The 16,008-nt window shown below is 38.2% G+C and overlaps 3 protein-coding genes across 7 annotated transcripts in view; 1 reads left to right on the top strand and 2 right to left on the bottom strand.

The window, feature by feature from the left end:
• Positions 1-4,225, top strand: part of LOC137277402 (endophilin-A3-like) — a 49,840-nt gene extending 45,615 nt beyond the window's left edge. For all 4 annotated transcript variants that reach the window (XM_067809112.1, XM_067809111.1, XM_067809110.1 and 1 more), the window contains one exon: positions 179-4,225. In XM_067809112.1, the coding sequence (XP_067665213.1) occupies positions 179-375 (197 nt within the window). In that variant the 3' untranslated portion in view covers positions 376-4,225. The remainder of the gene's footprint in view (positions 1-178) is intronic.
• The window catches only part of LOC137277413 (uncharacterized), a 278,114-nt gene that overhangs the window by 114,428 nt on the left and 147,678 nt on the right, over positions 1-16,008 (bottom strand). The gene's annotated exons all lie outside the window — the stretch shown is intronic.
• Positions 12,430-16,008, bottom strand: part of LOC137277400 (heterogeneous nuclear ribonucleoprotein K-like) — a 57,984-nt gene continuing 54,405 nt past the window's right edge. For both annotated transcript variants that reach the window (XM_067809106.1, XM_067809107.1), the window contains 2 exons: positions 14,631-14,660; positions 12,430-13,275 (listed from right to left, as the gene is read on the bottom strand). In XM_067809106.1, the coding sequence (XP_067665207.1) occupies positions 13,248-13,275; positions 14,631-14,660 (58 nt within the window). In that variant the 3' untranslated portion in view covers positions 12,430-13,247. The remainder of the gene's footprint in view (positions 13,276-14,630; positions 14,661-16,008) is intronic.

Below are 16,008 nucleotides of genomic sequence, written 5' to 3'. Positions count from 1 at the left end.
TATTTTTGTCGTAAGAAGCAACTAACAGAATCAGCTGTCTCAGACTCTTGATGTTTATGATGTCAGTAACTGGATAGCTTGGTTCAAACTAGATTATTTACTGGCAGCTACCATATGACTTGAGTATCATTTTGTGAAACCTTGAAAAAAAAAAAAAAAAAATTAATTTGTGTTGTAGGCCCTTCACGTTCCCAGCCGTGTGCAGAGGCCATGTACGACTTTGTCCCAGAGAATGAAGGAGAGCTTGGCTTCAGTGAAGGACAGGTCATTACTCTGCTGACACAGATAGACGAGAACTGGTTTGAAGGATCTGTTGATGGAAGAACTGGATTTTTCCCTGTAAACTATGTTGAAGTGAGAACACCACTGCCCTAAATCTGCATTCCAGAGTGGGTTGTCTCCCTTGACTCAGCTTGCCACCTCCACACAGACTGACAGCCATGTGACCAAAGTTTTCGTGATTGTCTGTCAGACTGCAAACTAGTTGTGTGTGACAGTTAATTGATTGGATGCTACAAATATAGATGAAAAGTTGTAAACTGTTGACATGCTTATTTGATGACAAGATCTACCATGGCAGTCACTTTTACTGTATAATTCAGTCACTGATTTTGTACAAGAAGGATATACATATCACAATAGCTGAGGATGAAATCTCTCAGCATTACAGGTGGGTTAAGTAGAGTGAAGAGAGATAACTCACTTAACATCTGAGTCAGCCTCAAGGACCCAGCTAGAATCATCCTTTCTATTCAAATTAGTATTGAACTAGATTGTACACAGATTGGCCTCGTAGGCGTATATTGTCTCGTATGTACCAACTAGTTAGGACAATATGATATTTGGGTAGATGTATAGCTTCACTTTACCAACATACTTGGTGCTATACCCTCTGCTTTTAATATCAACTTGATGTGGATTGAGGTGTCACTATCCAGCAGTGGTCATTGTTAAGTAAGGTTTTGTTTCTAGAAACCTCAAATTATTTGTTGATTTTAACAACTGACATGTTATTGTATTTTTACAGTGAGAATGAACATCTTGTGAACAACATTGATTTTCTGTAATATTTATGTTGAATCATAATGAAATGTCTTCAGTGTGAAAGACTGATTTGTATTATTCCTTGTATCAACTTTGGTTCAGTGGTTAGATGTGAAGTGTCCTACACCAGTGTTTTCATCATCAGTCACTGTCAGTCTCAAAGCTTTCTGTGTTTGTTTACATACAAACAGCCATTCATAATTCAGTCATGCAACATCATCATTTAATGACTGCATGTTATAATTACCTCACCACAACTCTTTCTAAACAAGAAATGGTTGACGTCAGTCTGCAGAAGTTACCTCCCTTTGATTAAGCCCCCACCCACCCATGGATGTGCTGTGTAGGTGACACTTTGTATTTGTGTTGACATTTCACGCTTGGACTGATCTAACTATGTTCACTACCAAACGTCTGTGGCAATTTGGGGAGAAACAAGTTTGCAATTATTAAATGAATTTTTATTTTCTTAAATCTTTTGTTTTGATAAATTGAATGATTTTTGTAGGTAACTGGTTTACCTAGCTTTCCTGTACATATTCTGTTACTGTTCTTTTGAAATCTCAATTGTTCCTGGATGAGCCTGTCCCACAAACAAATATACACAACTTTGGTGACACTCATATCAAATTTCCTCAGTATGTGTTAGAGAAACACCTGAGTTATTCCATGTTATCTACTTTTCATATGGGGGACACATAAAAATTACTTTCAAAAGTTGGGTGTCCAGTCTGTGAATGGAATCTACAGCTAGGTAGCCAACATGATACCTGTCCTAGATAAGACCAGATTCTTGTTAAAATGAACAGGTAAAGGTAACTGATTTCACGTTGGCCAGTTCATGTCACCACACTGTCAAACACTGGGACATACGCTCAGGGTTCACGTGGAAGCACTACACTATGGAAACAAGCAGGTCATACAGCCTCACATCAAATATTAGTGGAAAACCTTTTTCTCTTTCACAACTCTGTTTGAAAGGTAATTTCTTTCTTTGAAATAGGTAATAGTTATTTCCCTTCTGAACCCTATAAGCAGACCCAACTCAAACATCTGCCATAGTACTGCCATGTAAGAAACTCACACACCATCTCTGTACAATCTGAAAGATTATTTCCTGTTGGAGTGATACTTGTCATCAAATTTGAGTTGGTAATCAAACTTTGAAAAACATGACCAAGCCTTTTGTGTGAATCAGAGTGTTATGAACATGTGTTATCATTGATGTATTGAGTGTGTTTACTGTTCCTGTGTTATTGATGTATCACAGGAAGCTATGTACGTGTGCACGCAATGTTAGTATGCCTGTAGCTTACCTTAGTGTGTACCATGCTTATAGTTGGGCATGAGGGAACAGCCATTTCATATTTTTGGACAATCCAATATTTGTCAAAGGTGGAATATTTTCTTTGTGATAGATTCAGGACATACATTTGTTACTTTGTTTAATGTTATTATACACTGAGGAAGCTCAGCAAGTCGAGCAGAATATCTGTTTATCTAAGTGGCAGTTTCTTGAACTTGCTGAATCCTTGAATATGAAATTCTCGTTCCCTTGGGCACCGTGTGGTAAGTTGGGAAGTGAGAGTGAGAAAAGGCTTCATCATACAGAGATTGGTTGAGTTTAGATATCTTGTTGATGTTATTATTACATGGGTTATCAGCTGTTATTTCCCTCAACTGTTTCTGACAAATGGAGCTGTTGTAAATCCCTCCCAAATTAAGAGTATTTGAGATCATTGCTTATATATCATGCCAGGTGTCTTTACTAATAAATACCTACGATTCAGTTTTTTCTTTCATTGAAACAGTGGGATCAATGTTCATATGTAGGTTGGTATACATCCCAGAATGTGTGACTAACTGACTATGTAGCTCAACAATGTTTGTGTAAATAACACCTGTGTATATAGCCTCCCTTATTGACTTCATAAGGCTTACAGCTTCAATCACAATATCTGCTGTCAATGAATGGAGTAGGGGTTCACCTCTATATCAGCTCAAACTGCCTTGTAGTTGTTTTGTTAATTTTCTCTGGCTTGGTCCATAGACAAATGTTTTTGAATGAAATTTATAGAAATGACAGCTGAAAATAGTGACTGGGTATGGTTAACTTGAGAGATATATCAGTGTTGTGAATACTGGGAATATTATGAATTAGGGGTAGATGTTATTTTCAGCCATTGGATAGTAATCTTAAGAGATGGTAGAAGGATGGTGTGCTCCCATGCATTTCCACATCCTGGTTAATATCTATCCCAGATGCTATATGTACCACCTGTGCTGTACCTGCGATCTACATTTATAACACCTATAATGTACCTGTGATCTGCATGTATAATGCCTGTACTGTACCAGGAGAATGACTACCATTATACAAAAAAAGCACTGCCCCACTCATGATCCTTGCTAAATAAGTTGGGCAAGCCCTTCATACTATTTAAATAATAAATCTTTGTAACCTGACTTTTACCAACAAAAACTGGCTTGCTACGCACATGTTTACATGTACCTGTATTGTACCAGTGATGTACATGTAAAACACCTGAACTGCACCTGTGATCTTCATACATCACACCTGTACCTGTAATCTACATGTACTGTACTGGGACTGCCTGTGATCTACATGTATAACACCAGTACTGTACCTGTATTATTGATATACTACACCTGTGCTGTACCTGTGATCTACATGTATAACACCTATATCTGTGTTCTGTTTGAGCTGTGATCTGAGGTTGTAACATGTGGTTGCTGGCAGCCATTATGTCACCACTCCCTGGCAACATAGCATTGTAGGAGGACATCACCCACACTTTACAGGCTTGTAGCAATTCTCTCATTATGCAATCACTTATGTATAGGTATTCATTGCCTTTTTTGTTAATTGATTTATTGACATCAATATTTATGCTGATTTGTTTTGGAAGAGCTCTCTCTCTCTGACATGCAAGATATGTTCGGAACCTTTGTGACAAATGTTGATAACGTGGTAGAGTTATATATTCCCCCACTATCTGAGCATGGGTATATAGAGAGAGGTAAGGTCTTGTCCATTACCATGAGCCCTAACCTGCTCATAAACATTCATATTTGAGGGTTTAACATGGAATTTGAATTTATGAAATAGTCTCTTGAAACACCTGAATATCAATTTCTCTGATTAAAAATGTTTCAGAAATGTATTGTTTTTGTTTATCTGTTTTCACTGTTCCTGGGAACATTGAGGAAGTAGGGTTTTTTAATTTAAATATGTCTGAGTACAGCACCGTCTCTGCTAAATGTTCTGTCCACGTATTATGTGTGACAAGAAGATGTCTTACTGGTATGTGTAAATGTTTCATCATGGAGTTTTATAAAGGCACCAGAAGTTGTACAGTATTTGGTACACATTACATCACCCTGCTGCAGGTAGAAGATTCACCTCCCAGGTGCCCGTTCATCATGCACATGTACAACTACTGCAGACATGATCACTACAAATATTCCTTTGACTTGCTTTGAAACCACAGATAATACAGTAAATTTCAAATGCAGACATTTGACAACATATTGGGGATGCCATGAATGGGCTTCATGCGTTTCACTGATGTTGAGAATGAAACCCAGACTTGTGGCATTGTAACCAAATGCTTTAAGCACTGAGCCTCACCAAAACCCACCCCTGGTCATACTCCATATACTTTTATGCCATCTGAAATACCACAGACTGGGTGCTTATGCATGTCTTAAAATTCATGTTGTAAAACAACAATGTAAAGTTTTACAGGTGACAAAATGAAATCCCAACCAAACTTTGAAATTTGAGTAAGATGGATTAGGCAACGGGACACTTATTTCAATGAACGCAGATTGGGGTAGTATGTGACAGATCAGGTAATTTGTGACCCCTGATCAAAATACTTACGCACCAAAATAGTTGATTGATCCTGCGAGAGCTAGTTGGACCTGAACTGTTGTGGTTGTCGTGGTGGCGAGTGGTCCTGTGTGTAGTGCTCAGGTCACAAAATCAGCTGAAGTTAAGCACCATTGAGCTCGGACAGTCCTTGGATGGGTGGCCGTGTTTGGCAGTTTGACTCCTGAGAGTTTCTAGGACGTCGGTCCTGCCCCACAACGAAGCACATGTGAAACATGTGGTCTCACCTTAGGCAAGTGAGTTTGTTCAAGAACTGCCTCTGTCCACCCAGCAGAAAATGGGTACCCGGTGAGATAAAGTCATGTGACTATAACCTTCTAGCGCCTAACAGGCAGCTTGGGTTATCTGGGGTAATAATAATGATGTTCAGTGAATGTCCCTTAGTGATGTGGATGAGGCGCCATATAAGTACTCTTAGTATTATTATTATTATTATTATTTTAACTGTTGTCAGCTTCATTTCAACATTAGGTCCAAGTGATGATTTATTCATCTCGGAAGAATGTCAAGATGATCCAACAGTCAGTCAATCAATCCCTCCCTCATCTCGACTGAGCGGAGATGGGTGCTGCTGTCTTCTCGTATCCTACATGGTTTTGGTATCAGATTCAACCTGATTATTTCTCTGATTGCTCGTGTTGCACCTAAATGTTGAACCTATGAGATTTGGAATACTTCGGCATTTCTTGCCACATGCAGCTGCCACACCATGACATGTCAAATGCTTCATATATCTGGTAGCTCAGCAGTGTTTGCAGTACTTTAATTACAGCTGTTGGCCATCAGGGCCTGCTACTATCTGCAGGCCCTGAATTAAATCTGCAGGCCCTTTTGGTTAAAATCAAACCAATAAAAACGAAATACACTACATTGTACACAGTTTCCCACTGTTTCTACAAAATCTAGCGAAGCCTTTGGCACATGGAGGTGTTTTTATTTCTTAGACCGGTGTTGACATTCCTAGGCCAATGCGCTGAAATTCCAGGAAGCGTAATTGTAGGTTATCTTAACGCGATGAATAGGGGATTATTCCCAAATGTTAATAAAGAAGAAAGGGGAAACATTCCTTCTGAAAAATATTTGACAGATAATTTACTGAAGGCCATAAGGGAATGCGCATGTTGGAAACTGTCGGCCCGATAAAATAATATCTGGCGCTGGGCCTCCGATCCGGCAGTTATTTCAAATGCTGTAGCTTAGTCTGCATGTTGATTGTAACGTACACTTATTGTAATCTTCATGTTACTAGCTATTGTAGGAGGTACAAAATGAGGGATAGAACTAGTTACAAAGCAACAAGCAAAGCTATTTTCCATCTAACAACTATCTTGTTGCTGGACCATGTATTCTTATACTTGTTTACACTATCCAAGGCTATTCTCTTGTTCTTGATTCACAGTGTTCTGGAATAAACAAGGGAAGATAATATACGAATAAAAGATTTATATGAATATCAGTATTTAAAAAGTCTAATATTTGACAATGTGTAGTGCACAGTGAATATCAGTATTTAAAAAGTCTAATATTTGACAATGTGTAGTGCACAGTGAAAATCCGTATCTGGTATAAACCAAGCATCCTGAAGTAGACAACTTTACACCTGGAAAATAATATACACCCACTTCCATATCAAATAGGCTATTCTGACAAAAGGGATCAGCATGTATTTTGTGTATTTTTACAAACTTAACTCTCTATATATGTAACGTACTATATAGAAATATATATATTTGTGCCCATTTCATTGTACTAATTGACAACCATCCTGTATTCTCACCAAACCTAGCACATAAATGGGTACTATGATGTAAGCCTAAGACTTTAATACTTGGGATTTTTTTTAGATCTTACTTTTTTTAGTTTCCATGGCAACATCTTTTACTCTGGCTGGAAAAGGGTGTGGTGCTTATTTCCAGAGCAGATCTTGAAAACCAGACTATTTCTTCCCCAGCAGGCAAACAGATACATGTAGTTCTACTTCTTTATAATTCCTCTGTATTTCACCTGCACCATATACTTTTCCCCGGTACTTAGGCTGTGCCTATAGCACAATGTTGCATACAGCCATTCATTACATTCACATGAACACATTGTGCAGTACACAAAGATGCACAATATTCTAAGCCTTAACATGGATGACTAGAAAATTTGTACAGTGCACTCTGTCAAACTTTGACTCAGGATTTCTCGGACTGCTGTATAAACTGGACTGAACTTACGACCTGAACCTTCATGCATTTGTACAATATAAATATATCAAACAGGTCCCAAGCCAGTCCCAATAAGACAGAGTGCACTGTATATCTAACAGGTCCCAAGCAAGACAGAGTGCACTGTATATCTAACAGGTCCCAAGCAAGACAGAGTGCACTGTATATCTAACAGGTCCCACGCCAGTCCCAATAAGACAGAGTGCACTGTATATCTAACAGGTCCCAAGCCAGTCCCAATAAGACAGAGTGCACTGTATATCTAACAGGTCCCAAGCCAGTCCCAATAAGACAGAGTGCACTGTATATCTAACAGGTCCCAAGCCAGTCCCAATAAGACAGAGTGCACTGTATATCTAACAGGTCTCAAGCCAGTCCCAATAAGACAGAGTGCACTGTATATCTAACAGGTCCCAAGCCAGTCCCAATAAGACAGAGTGCACTGTATATCTAACAGTGTTATTGTAGCAGATACTTGTACAACCTTTTGCAGTAGTGCCCTACAGTACTTCATAAATTCATCCTCTTCCACAGATGGGAAGACCAAACCAGTTTCCATTTACAATGTCTTTGCATATGTAATTTTATGTATGATCACAATGATAGTAACAATAATGGCATTTCTTTTGCTGTCTCAACACCATGAAAAGTATAGTCAAAGCATATTAACATATTACGACCCCAGATAACCAAAGCAGGCTCTAGAAGGTTATAGTCCCTTTGGGTACCCATTTTCAGCTTAGTGAAAAAGAGGCAATTTTGAACAAATTCACTTGCCTAAGGTGAGACTACATGTGTTTCTCTCAGGAGTCAAGCTGCCAAACAAGGTCACCCTGATCAGTAGAGCTTAACTTCAACTGATTTGTAACCAGAGCTCATACACAGGGTCATACACCACCAATGGGCAGAAGCTTTAGATTACTTCTTGTTCTTGTTGGACTGCTCGTTGCTTTTGTGCCCTGTGCATGAAATCAGCATCGTATGCGGTGTTACTTCTAAACCATCCCTTGGTGTTTGTGGTGAAAATAGGTAAAAATACATTTATAAAGTTTGAAAAATAACATACTTAATATTCAACCAAAATGACTGAAACTCTGGAGGAGCTTCTCCATCCATTTGTACTCCTCAGCCTTGACTCCCTTTGTCCGCCTGCCTCATTACCCACAATCCCCTGCTGGGTTTAACATTGATGTTTTGCTTTGTTTTGTCCAGCCTGATGATGAGGCATGGGATCTGGCCACACCCAGATGGCTGCCATTCACATCTCGTACCAGTTACACCATCCTTCAAACCACCGATCTTCGTTAACAACTTCATTCCTCATTACAAACGATGAACTCATTAAGATAATTTGCACAACCCAGCTATACTAAATGAGATCATAGATTTCCATCATTTAATGGTCCCTTACGTGAAATGTTTGTTTTACTGTGAATGCAATAAATACTGCAGGTCAGACAGACGCTGACAACATTTGATGCAGAAGAATTATGTGTTGTTTTTTTTAACTTGCTTTCTCCAAGTTGATTGAAAATGGAAATGTTGTGTCGTTTTGTGCTAAAATACAGCATTGGTTGTAAAGAGAATTACCAGTCCATGGTATACAGTTAACTGCTTGAAATCAATTTGCACAAATGAATAAAATCAAATCGTTTCTATGCCATCTAATTAATAATGCAATTGAAAAATATTGATCTATAAACTTTTGTGACTAGGCGACTGATATGAATATTGATATTACGCAAACGTGTATTTGTAATGAAGTCCGGAGTATCTATTCAATCTGTGCAGAACTGTAATGTCAATTCACTGGTCGTACCTGCCCTAGTAGCAACAGCGGCAGCCAACTCCGTCAACATGAATAACTAATGGCCGCCAGTCAACACCTGTTGGTTGCTATAGCAACTGGTTTGTGTACAGGTATTCTGAAGGCTACCTCACAACCAGGGTTAAATGAGCTAATTACAATAACGAGGGACTGGCATTAATATTTATAATTCCATCTAAAGGAAGAGAGCTGTTATGGCAGCCTGCTCTCTGAATACATGCATTGGTTGAAGGACTGAAGCAAAACTTGTCACAAACCTCACTATTCATTTGGAAACTGGAGGCCGCCCTGATAATTATTATCACCCCATACAAGAAATAAAAGACAATGTCTAATCCTCCATGAAAATGTTGTTTATCTTTATTTTGATCAATTTTCTCTGCTTCTCTGCAGTTTCATTTCAATGAGACTAAGCTATCATGATTCTTCTGCTGTACTGTGGTATTGTCTGCCAAGTTTAACATTGGGATTATTGTATTAAAAAGACAGTTAAATACTTTGCTGATGTTTGTAAACGATGGCATTGAATCTTATGTTGATATCGATCTAGACAGTATTAACTGTGACTGTGTCCAAGCAATAGCCTTGTTGAATGTGTTTTTCACTCCTTGAAAATGTATAGACTGCAATACAAGTTGTCTGTTATTGTGATAATTTTTAAGATTTATTCAGCCTAAAGGAATGAATGATAAGGAGAGATAAGAGATGACTATCCTTTGCTGTGGTTTAATCATACTTGTCATAATTCTCCTGACAATCTGTACTTGTGCATGACAGTTTGTACTGATCCATATGTTCCTAAAGATGATGTGATTTGGTATGGCATACATCAGGACAACTTTACTTCCCTCTCTGAGGGCAGATGGGCTATGCACTAAAGCACAGCCTATGATGTAGTAGATATTTGGCACTTGCATCTTAACTGAAGCAATGTATCACTTTCATGAACCTCAAATGGTTATTCTCACAGGTATTATACATGCATGTATATTTCAATATCCCTTTTACAATTAGGTTTTTATCTGACCATCAGAATAAGACTGCAAACAAACAAACCTAACAATTATGCCACAACTTTCTTCTCCATTGTTCAACACATGCTCATTACCCAAATGACCTTGACCCCAAGCAGTGATACAAGGAGTGGTGACAGAAGCATCCTCTAGACAAACTGGTGATTAGTTACATGAAGGCAAGACTAAGGCACAGACAGGAAATACACATTCCCATCATTCATGTAGTATGTTTATGTGAACCTGATAAGTGTCAATGCATGAAAAACATGCTTCAGCTATGACTGATGGATACAATATCACACTACTGATCAATATGAAAATTGTTTATTTTTCAAGATTTTAGTGTCACAGCAGCCACTGTATTCAGAGCTGTGCTGCGCAGACTCCTTCTGGAGTGGTCTGAATGCATTAAACTTGTTACTTGCAGCACTGCAGACACAAGCTTTGCACAGATATGAAACACTACCATCGAAGGCTTTTAAAGGGATTCTTTAGTAGGGCTATTTGCTTTAGTCTGTCGACATATTCTTAAATCCAGCAATAGTTCATATACCTAGATTTATTTTCACAACCATTTCAAGTTTGTCAAGATATTTAAGAAGCTATTTCGGACATTTGCAATGCAATTCAAGAGGGACCTTAAAATTCTTAACCTTTCCAAGCTTGAATGAACCTTAGTACGATTTGAATAGACTTGCACACTAGAAATCCAAACATATGGTCAAACTTAATCACAATCAAGTTAAAAACATCCCTTTTTGTCTATGATTGTGTGGAATAGAAAAGTCACTGTCTGATGGAGTAAGTGAAAGTTCATTTCAGGTATCAGGGACCCTCGCTGGATAATGGTGCATGGCATAATGGAATGGGACCCTGGATCCAACTTTGCAAGTTTTGTGGTGGTGTTTGGTCATGTGCATACAGCACAGCTCAAAAATCAGTTGGTCATGGACAGTGCAGTGAGAGTTTCTAGTACCTCTGTCCTGTCCCACAACAAAGCACATGTGACACATGTGATCTCATCTCAGGCAAGTGTGTATTTTCCTGAACTGACTCTCTTCACCCAGCAGTGAATGGGTACCCATTGATAAATTTCTAGACTGTTAACAAGCAGTTTGGGTTATCCTTGGTAATAACATGTTACTGTTAGCGCTGTTGCAACATGCATAAGTGTGTGGAAATCAGTGCTTTATAAGCGCTTACATCCTTCTTAACATAGGTATTGGCACTAACGATATAAAATGAAAATGAAACTTTCTAAGTGGCATCGTGACTGTTCAAAGCTCTCAGCCGTGGGAACAGTGCCAATTTACACTTGTGTACGCAATAGTACACTATGCCACAGTTTGGTACAGGTAAGTGGGATAAAATTTGATAGGACAAACGTTTCTCTGAAAGGCATTATCGGTTTGCTGAGAAGAAATCTTCTTGGATTTGGGACCCAAATAGAAATGTGCCTTTACACAATTTCTGTCATCCAACTGAATAAGCATGAGTTGTTGACAATAGTGGCAGAGACATGTCAGAAGTGGTAGCTACAGGTAGTAACCTGATGAAGTAGCCTGATGAAGGAGTAAGCTTTAACTCTTGGTATTGGTCAGTTGCAACCCAACAAAAGACAAATGTAATGGCCAGTCTTAACCCAGCAGGAAACCACTGTATTGGTCAGTCTGGACCCACCTCCAAACAGGAAGCACAGCACCCCACATCAACTTAGGTACATTTGAATAACACTAAGTATAATTGAACAAACCTTGCTAGGCCACAAGCAGGCTGATGATAACTAAAATGCATCAACTACTGGCAAACAAGGATAAGTTGGAACAGAACGTGTTTACAAGTTGTAGGCAGTGCATGGCAATGAGCAAACCCATTTGGTTTGTGAAAGGTGGACAATGAAGGCTAGGGTACATGTAATACATGACAATTAAAACTTTCATGTGGTCGGTTTAGCACTTGATCTCTGACTCTGAGGGTGCGGGTTCGAATCCCGGATGGGACTCAACCAAAAAAGTACTAGAATTTGTACTTTACTAAGAAAGTAAAATCCCAGATATGACATATGTTGCATTTGACCACTTTCTAAATGGCATCGTGTAATCATTGATCACAGTCACTATGGATCTCATAATATTAGCAAGCACCACCGAGAAGCACTCATACATGCTAATACCGGTCAACTGTCAGGTCAGTGCTCAAATTATTGTTGTTTGCCAGCAGTGAGGATGGCATCTTGTGACATCATTACATGTTAAAGAGAGTTCAGTGTGCACCAAGCTTTTTGTTTGCCAGCCTCAACACTGACTTAATTACTATTACAGGTGCAGACTGTTAAAACACTGAAATGTGAAACTGGCAATGACTTGTGTCTAGAATATATTGATTAAAAATGGATGAAAACAACAAACACAAATGTAGAACTGAACTGTTTATTATAATAATAACATAGTATTTCAACATGTTTTACATTTTAAAACAATGAGAATACAATGATAAAATGACCCGCTCGGACCCCGATGTCCGACCTACACAAACATGCTGCATCAACAGAACCTAAAAATAATTACAATGATGTTTTCTTGTGTTAAATAATAAAACAAACACAACCTTCATGGTTGCAAGTGAAAAATGAGTATGAAATTTGTGAAATAAAACATAGAACATCTGATACAAACATGAGATGAGAGGGAGATAAAAAAATAGTCGCTTGTATTTATTACCAAAATGCACTTTTAATAAGAGATTTCTTGAATGTATATTGTGAGATGTTGAGCTACATGGAACAGACTTCTCAGGCTAAGTTTGTTCATCAAGGTCATAACAAAAAATGAACACATTCATGAAGCGTGGCTCGTCATTAACAGGTGACAATGAATGCTTAAAACATTATTCCTTATGAATTGTCATGATTTCATTGTAAAAGATTTGAATGTGAAGCTTGTTACCAACGACATGTCAGTGAGGAACCAACAGTTATTTTTATTGCCCTATCAAAAGTGCAGTAGTTGAATACAAATATACAAAAGGCAAGTGTTGTGGAATCTCGCCACCCACTGCAGTAAGAAGACGCTCGCCACAGTCAGCGCTCAGTGTTCTGCCTACAGTATGTGCTATGTGACAAGCTGCCTACAGTTATTTCCCCTTGGTAGTGCAATCACCATCAGCATGAGCTATCTAGATGAGACAGAGCTGACTGGTCCAAGTAGACGATCCCCCAAAGTCAAGTACATTTCCTAGTACTTCCCTGAGTACTTCTTCACACTGAAAATAAATAGCATTTTAGAGCTCAACAAGAACAGCTTCATAATGAAGAAATACCTTTATTGTAGTACACGATAAATGCAAACATTTTTTGGTGGGTCATGAGAGGGGCATGTTTCTAGGTGTGTTTATTACAAGAAACAATTTGATATCATGGCCTTAGTTAATACGTCCATAAGTCAATTCTCAAACTGAAGGACAAGCCAGCAACTCAAGTGCTGCTCAGAACAGACCTTGCAGATATTTTATTGGAGGCAAACTGAAGACAAATATTGTATGACGTTCTTTTGAAACGTATTACCGGCTTCACTAAATTAGAGGCCAGTGTTAGTCAAACCCTCAATAACAATATAAATGCCTGGGCGGTACTGAGTTAATGACTTTTCAACATGTTAATGGTGGCCAACTATTATATTAAAGATATTGTGTGTGGTTATCATCTGCTGCACTTTTAGATAAACATGTCCTGGAAAGTTTAATTGAGAAAATATCCTAAAATGTGAGACACTATTTCAATTTTCCACTTCAATATCCACACGGAATCTCTCTGGAGGACTAGCTAAAATCACTTTGACACAAAAAGCTTCTCTGTTGCACTTGTAGTAGCATATTTTTATAATTATGATAATAACATATATAGTTCATCGAAAGCCTTAATATGGCTAGTCTGTTTTTTAAAAAAACTATTTTTCACAACGAAAGAAAGGTCTGGTGATGACCCAATGCTTCATAATGGCGGGCATGCAGGCCCTTTGTACAGATAATTTACTGTTATCTCAATCAACATACAGAAACAGCATAAACATTGCTTTGGCATATGAATAGCAAGTCATCACTTCACTGTAAACTGGCATTTACAATATTGAAGCAGTACACATGCAACAGATATGCTATAAGCAAACATGGGAAACCAGAAATGTTGGTCTCTTCATAATATAATGATAGTTTTGAAAGGAATTTCTAAAAGAGTCTGAGTGAAAAGTGAAGGAAAGCAAAGCTGCATGGACCAAAAGTGATCATGAGGACCTTGTCTCTGACATGAAATTTATTTCTGGATACATTTTAGTTTGAACCCATTGCTATCACTATGTGGTCATCAGTTTTCAAGACCTCATGCATGACACCTGACATCCCTCCTCCTGGACAGAGATTAGTACCTGACTATAGAAAAGAGGTAGGTTAAAATGGTTGCACTACAGAGTGAGGAAAGATTACAGCAAAAGGAGACAACACACAAGCTTGCCAAACTTTTGACCATCTTGCCATGACATGCAAACTAGCCTGTTGCCCAGTGAATGAGGCAGCAATGAGCAGACTACATGATGGCAGAATGAAAGACCTGCTTCAGTACTCACCCCCCTGCTTGTTGCATCTGCCCTCTCAGTCTGATGATTAGAAACACACAATCTCAGTCAGCACAAGGACACATACAATATTAACAAAACCTAAGGAAGGATGACAACATTCTCTTCCATCTTGTTATTTTCGCATATTAGACAAACTAGCAGGACAAATATGCTGTCATTTTGTTTTCTTGGCATTGAATAAACATTTTGGAAACAGGAGGCAATGAAAAGTGATTATTTTAATGATCAAACAATTAAAACATAATCCGGATAGATTAGCTACAGATCCTAACTACAATAAACAGGACAACATGAACTGCTGTTGAGAAAAGTAGGTCATAGATAGTGTTGTTATCATGAGTTAGAATAGAAAGTACACGTTAGCAAGATGAAAATGTGTCATACACAAATAAATATGCTTACAATAAAGGAATGGTTTATTGAACTGATGTACACCACAACCAGAGTGTTACAGAAGTTAGGACAAACAGTTATCCTCTTAGTGTATGTTATCTGAGGAATGTTTTAGTCGCAGGTGTTTCTAAATGAATATAATATGGTACATATATCATGCACACAAGTCACCATGCCAGCACAATGTATCTAAATATTCCAACAAATACCAGTCTTCAGTCACTGTTTTTTGTTTAATTATTTCACTACAATTAAGAAAGGACAAAAATGGTCAAAAGTTTGACAGCATGATAGCGATAAAGATAGAATGGCTTCTCCTATAGTATGGTAATTGATGATTACTGATAGAAAAAGAAATATGTACATATGTATATGTCCTTTATACCACAGCATCTTCCAGTATCACAAGCAAACAACATTACTTGTCGCAAACCATAACTTCATTACTTGTATACGAAGTATATAAATACCCATCTCAAAAGATCACAACCTACAGAGTTCTCAGTTTTCCACTGATTCTGACAAAATTCTGTGTGACCTAGATGAAAGAATTAAACCAACTCGAAAGCAACTGAAAACCCACTCAATAGCAACTGAAACTTTCACATCTGAAGTGACTGTAACATAAATGACCATTCATCATTAGCATCCTAGAACTGGAAAACACAATGAAAGGAACTACACTCTTCAGAACTTTAACCCTGGAGTCCATTCACCAGTATCTGTATGAAATGAAACAAAAAACCCATCTCCATGCTAAGAATGTTAATATGAAACAAGAGTTGAAAGGTCATAGCGACCCAGGTCATCCAGTGTGAATGTCATGCTAGGTTAGGGTCAAGGCAGCAGGCTGTTAGGCACAACCTTAGTCAGAGAAGAATGTGATTTATTGTTAGGTATATACAACAACAAAATCACTAGTCTTCCAGACTAAGACTGAGAGTTAGCAAGCATCCATCACCAGGTGGAAGTA

This window comes from Haliotis asinina, chromosome 3, assembly GCF_037392515.1.
Source record: "Haliotis asinina isolate JCU_RB_2024 chromosome 3, JCU_Hal_asi_v2, whole genome shotgun sequence".
NCBI lineage: Eukaryota > Metazoa > Mollusca > Gastropoda > Lepetellida > Haliotidae > Haliotis > Haliotis asinina.
Note: the sequence above shows the minus strand (reverse complement) of the source record. Positions and strands in the feature narration are given on the sequence as shown.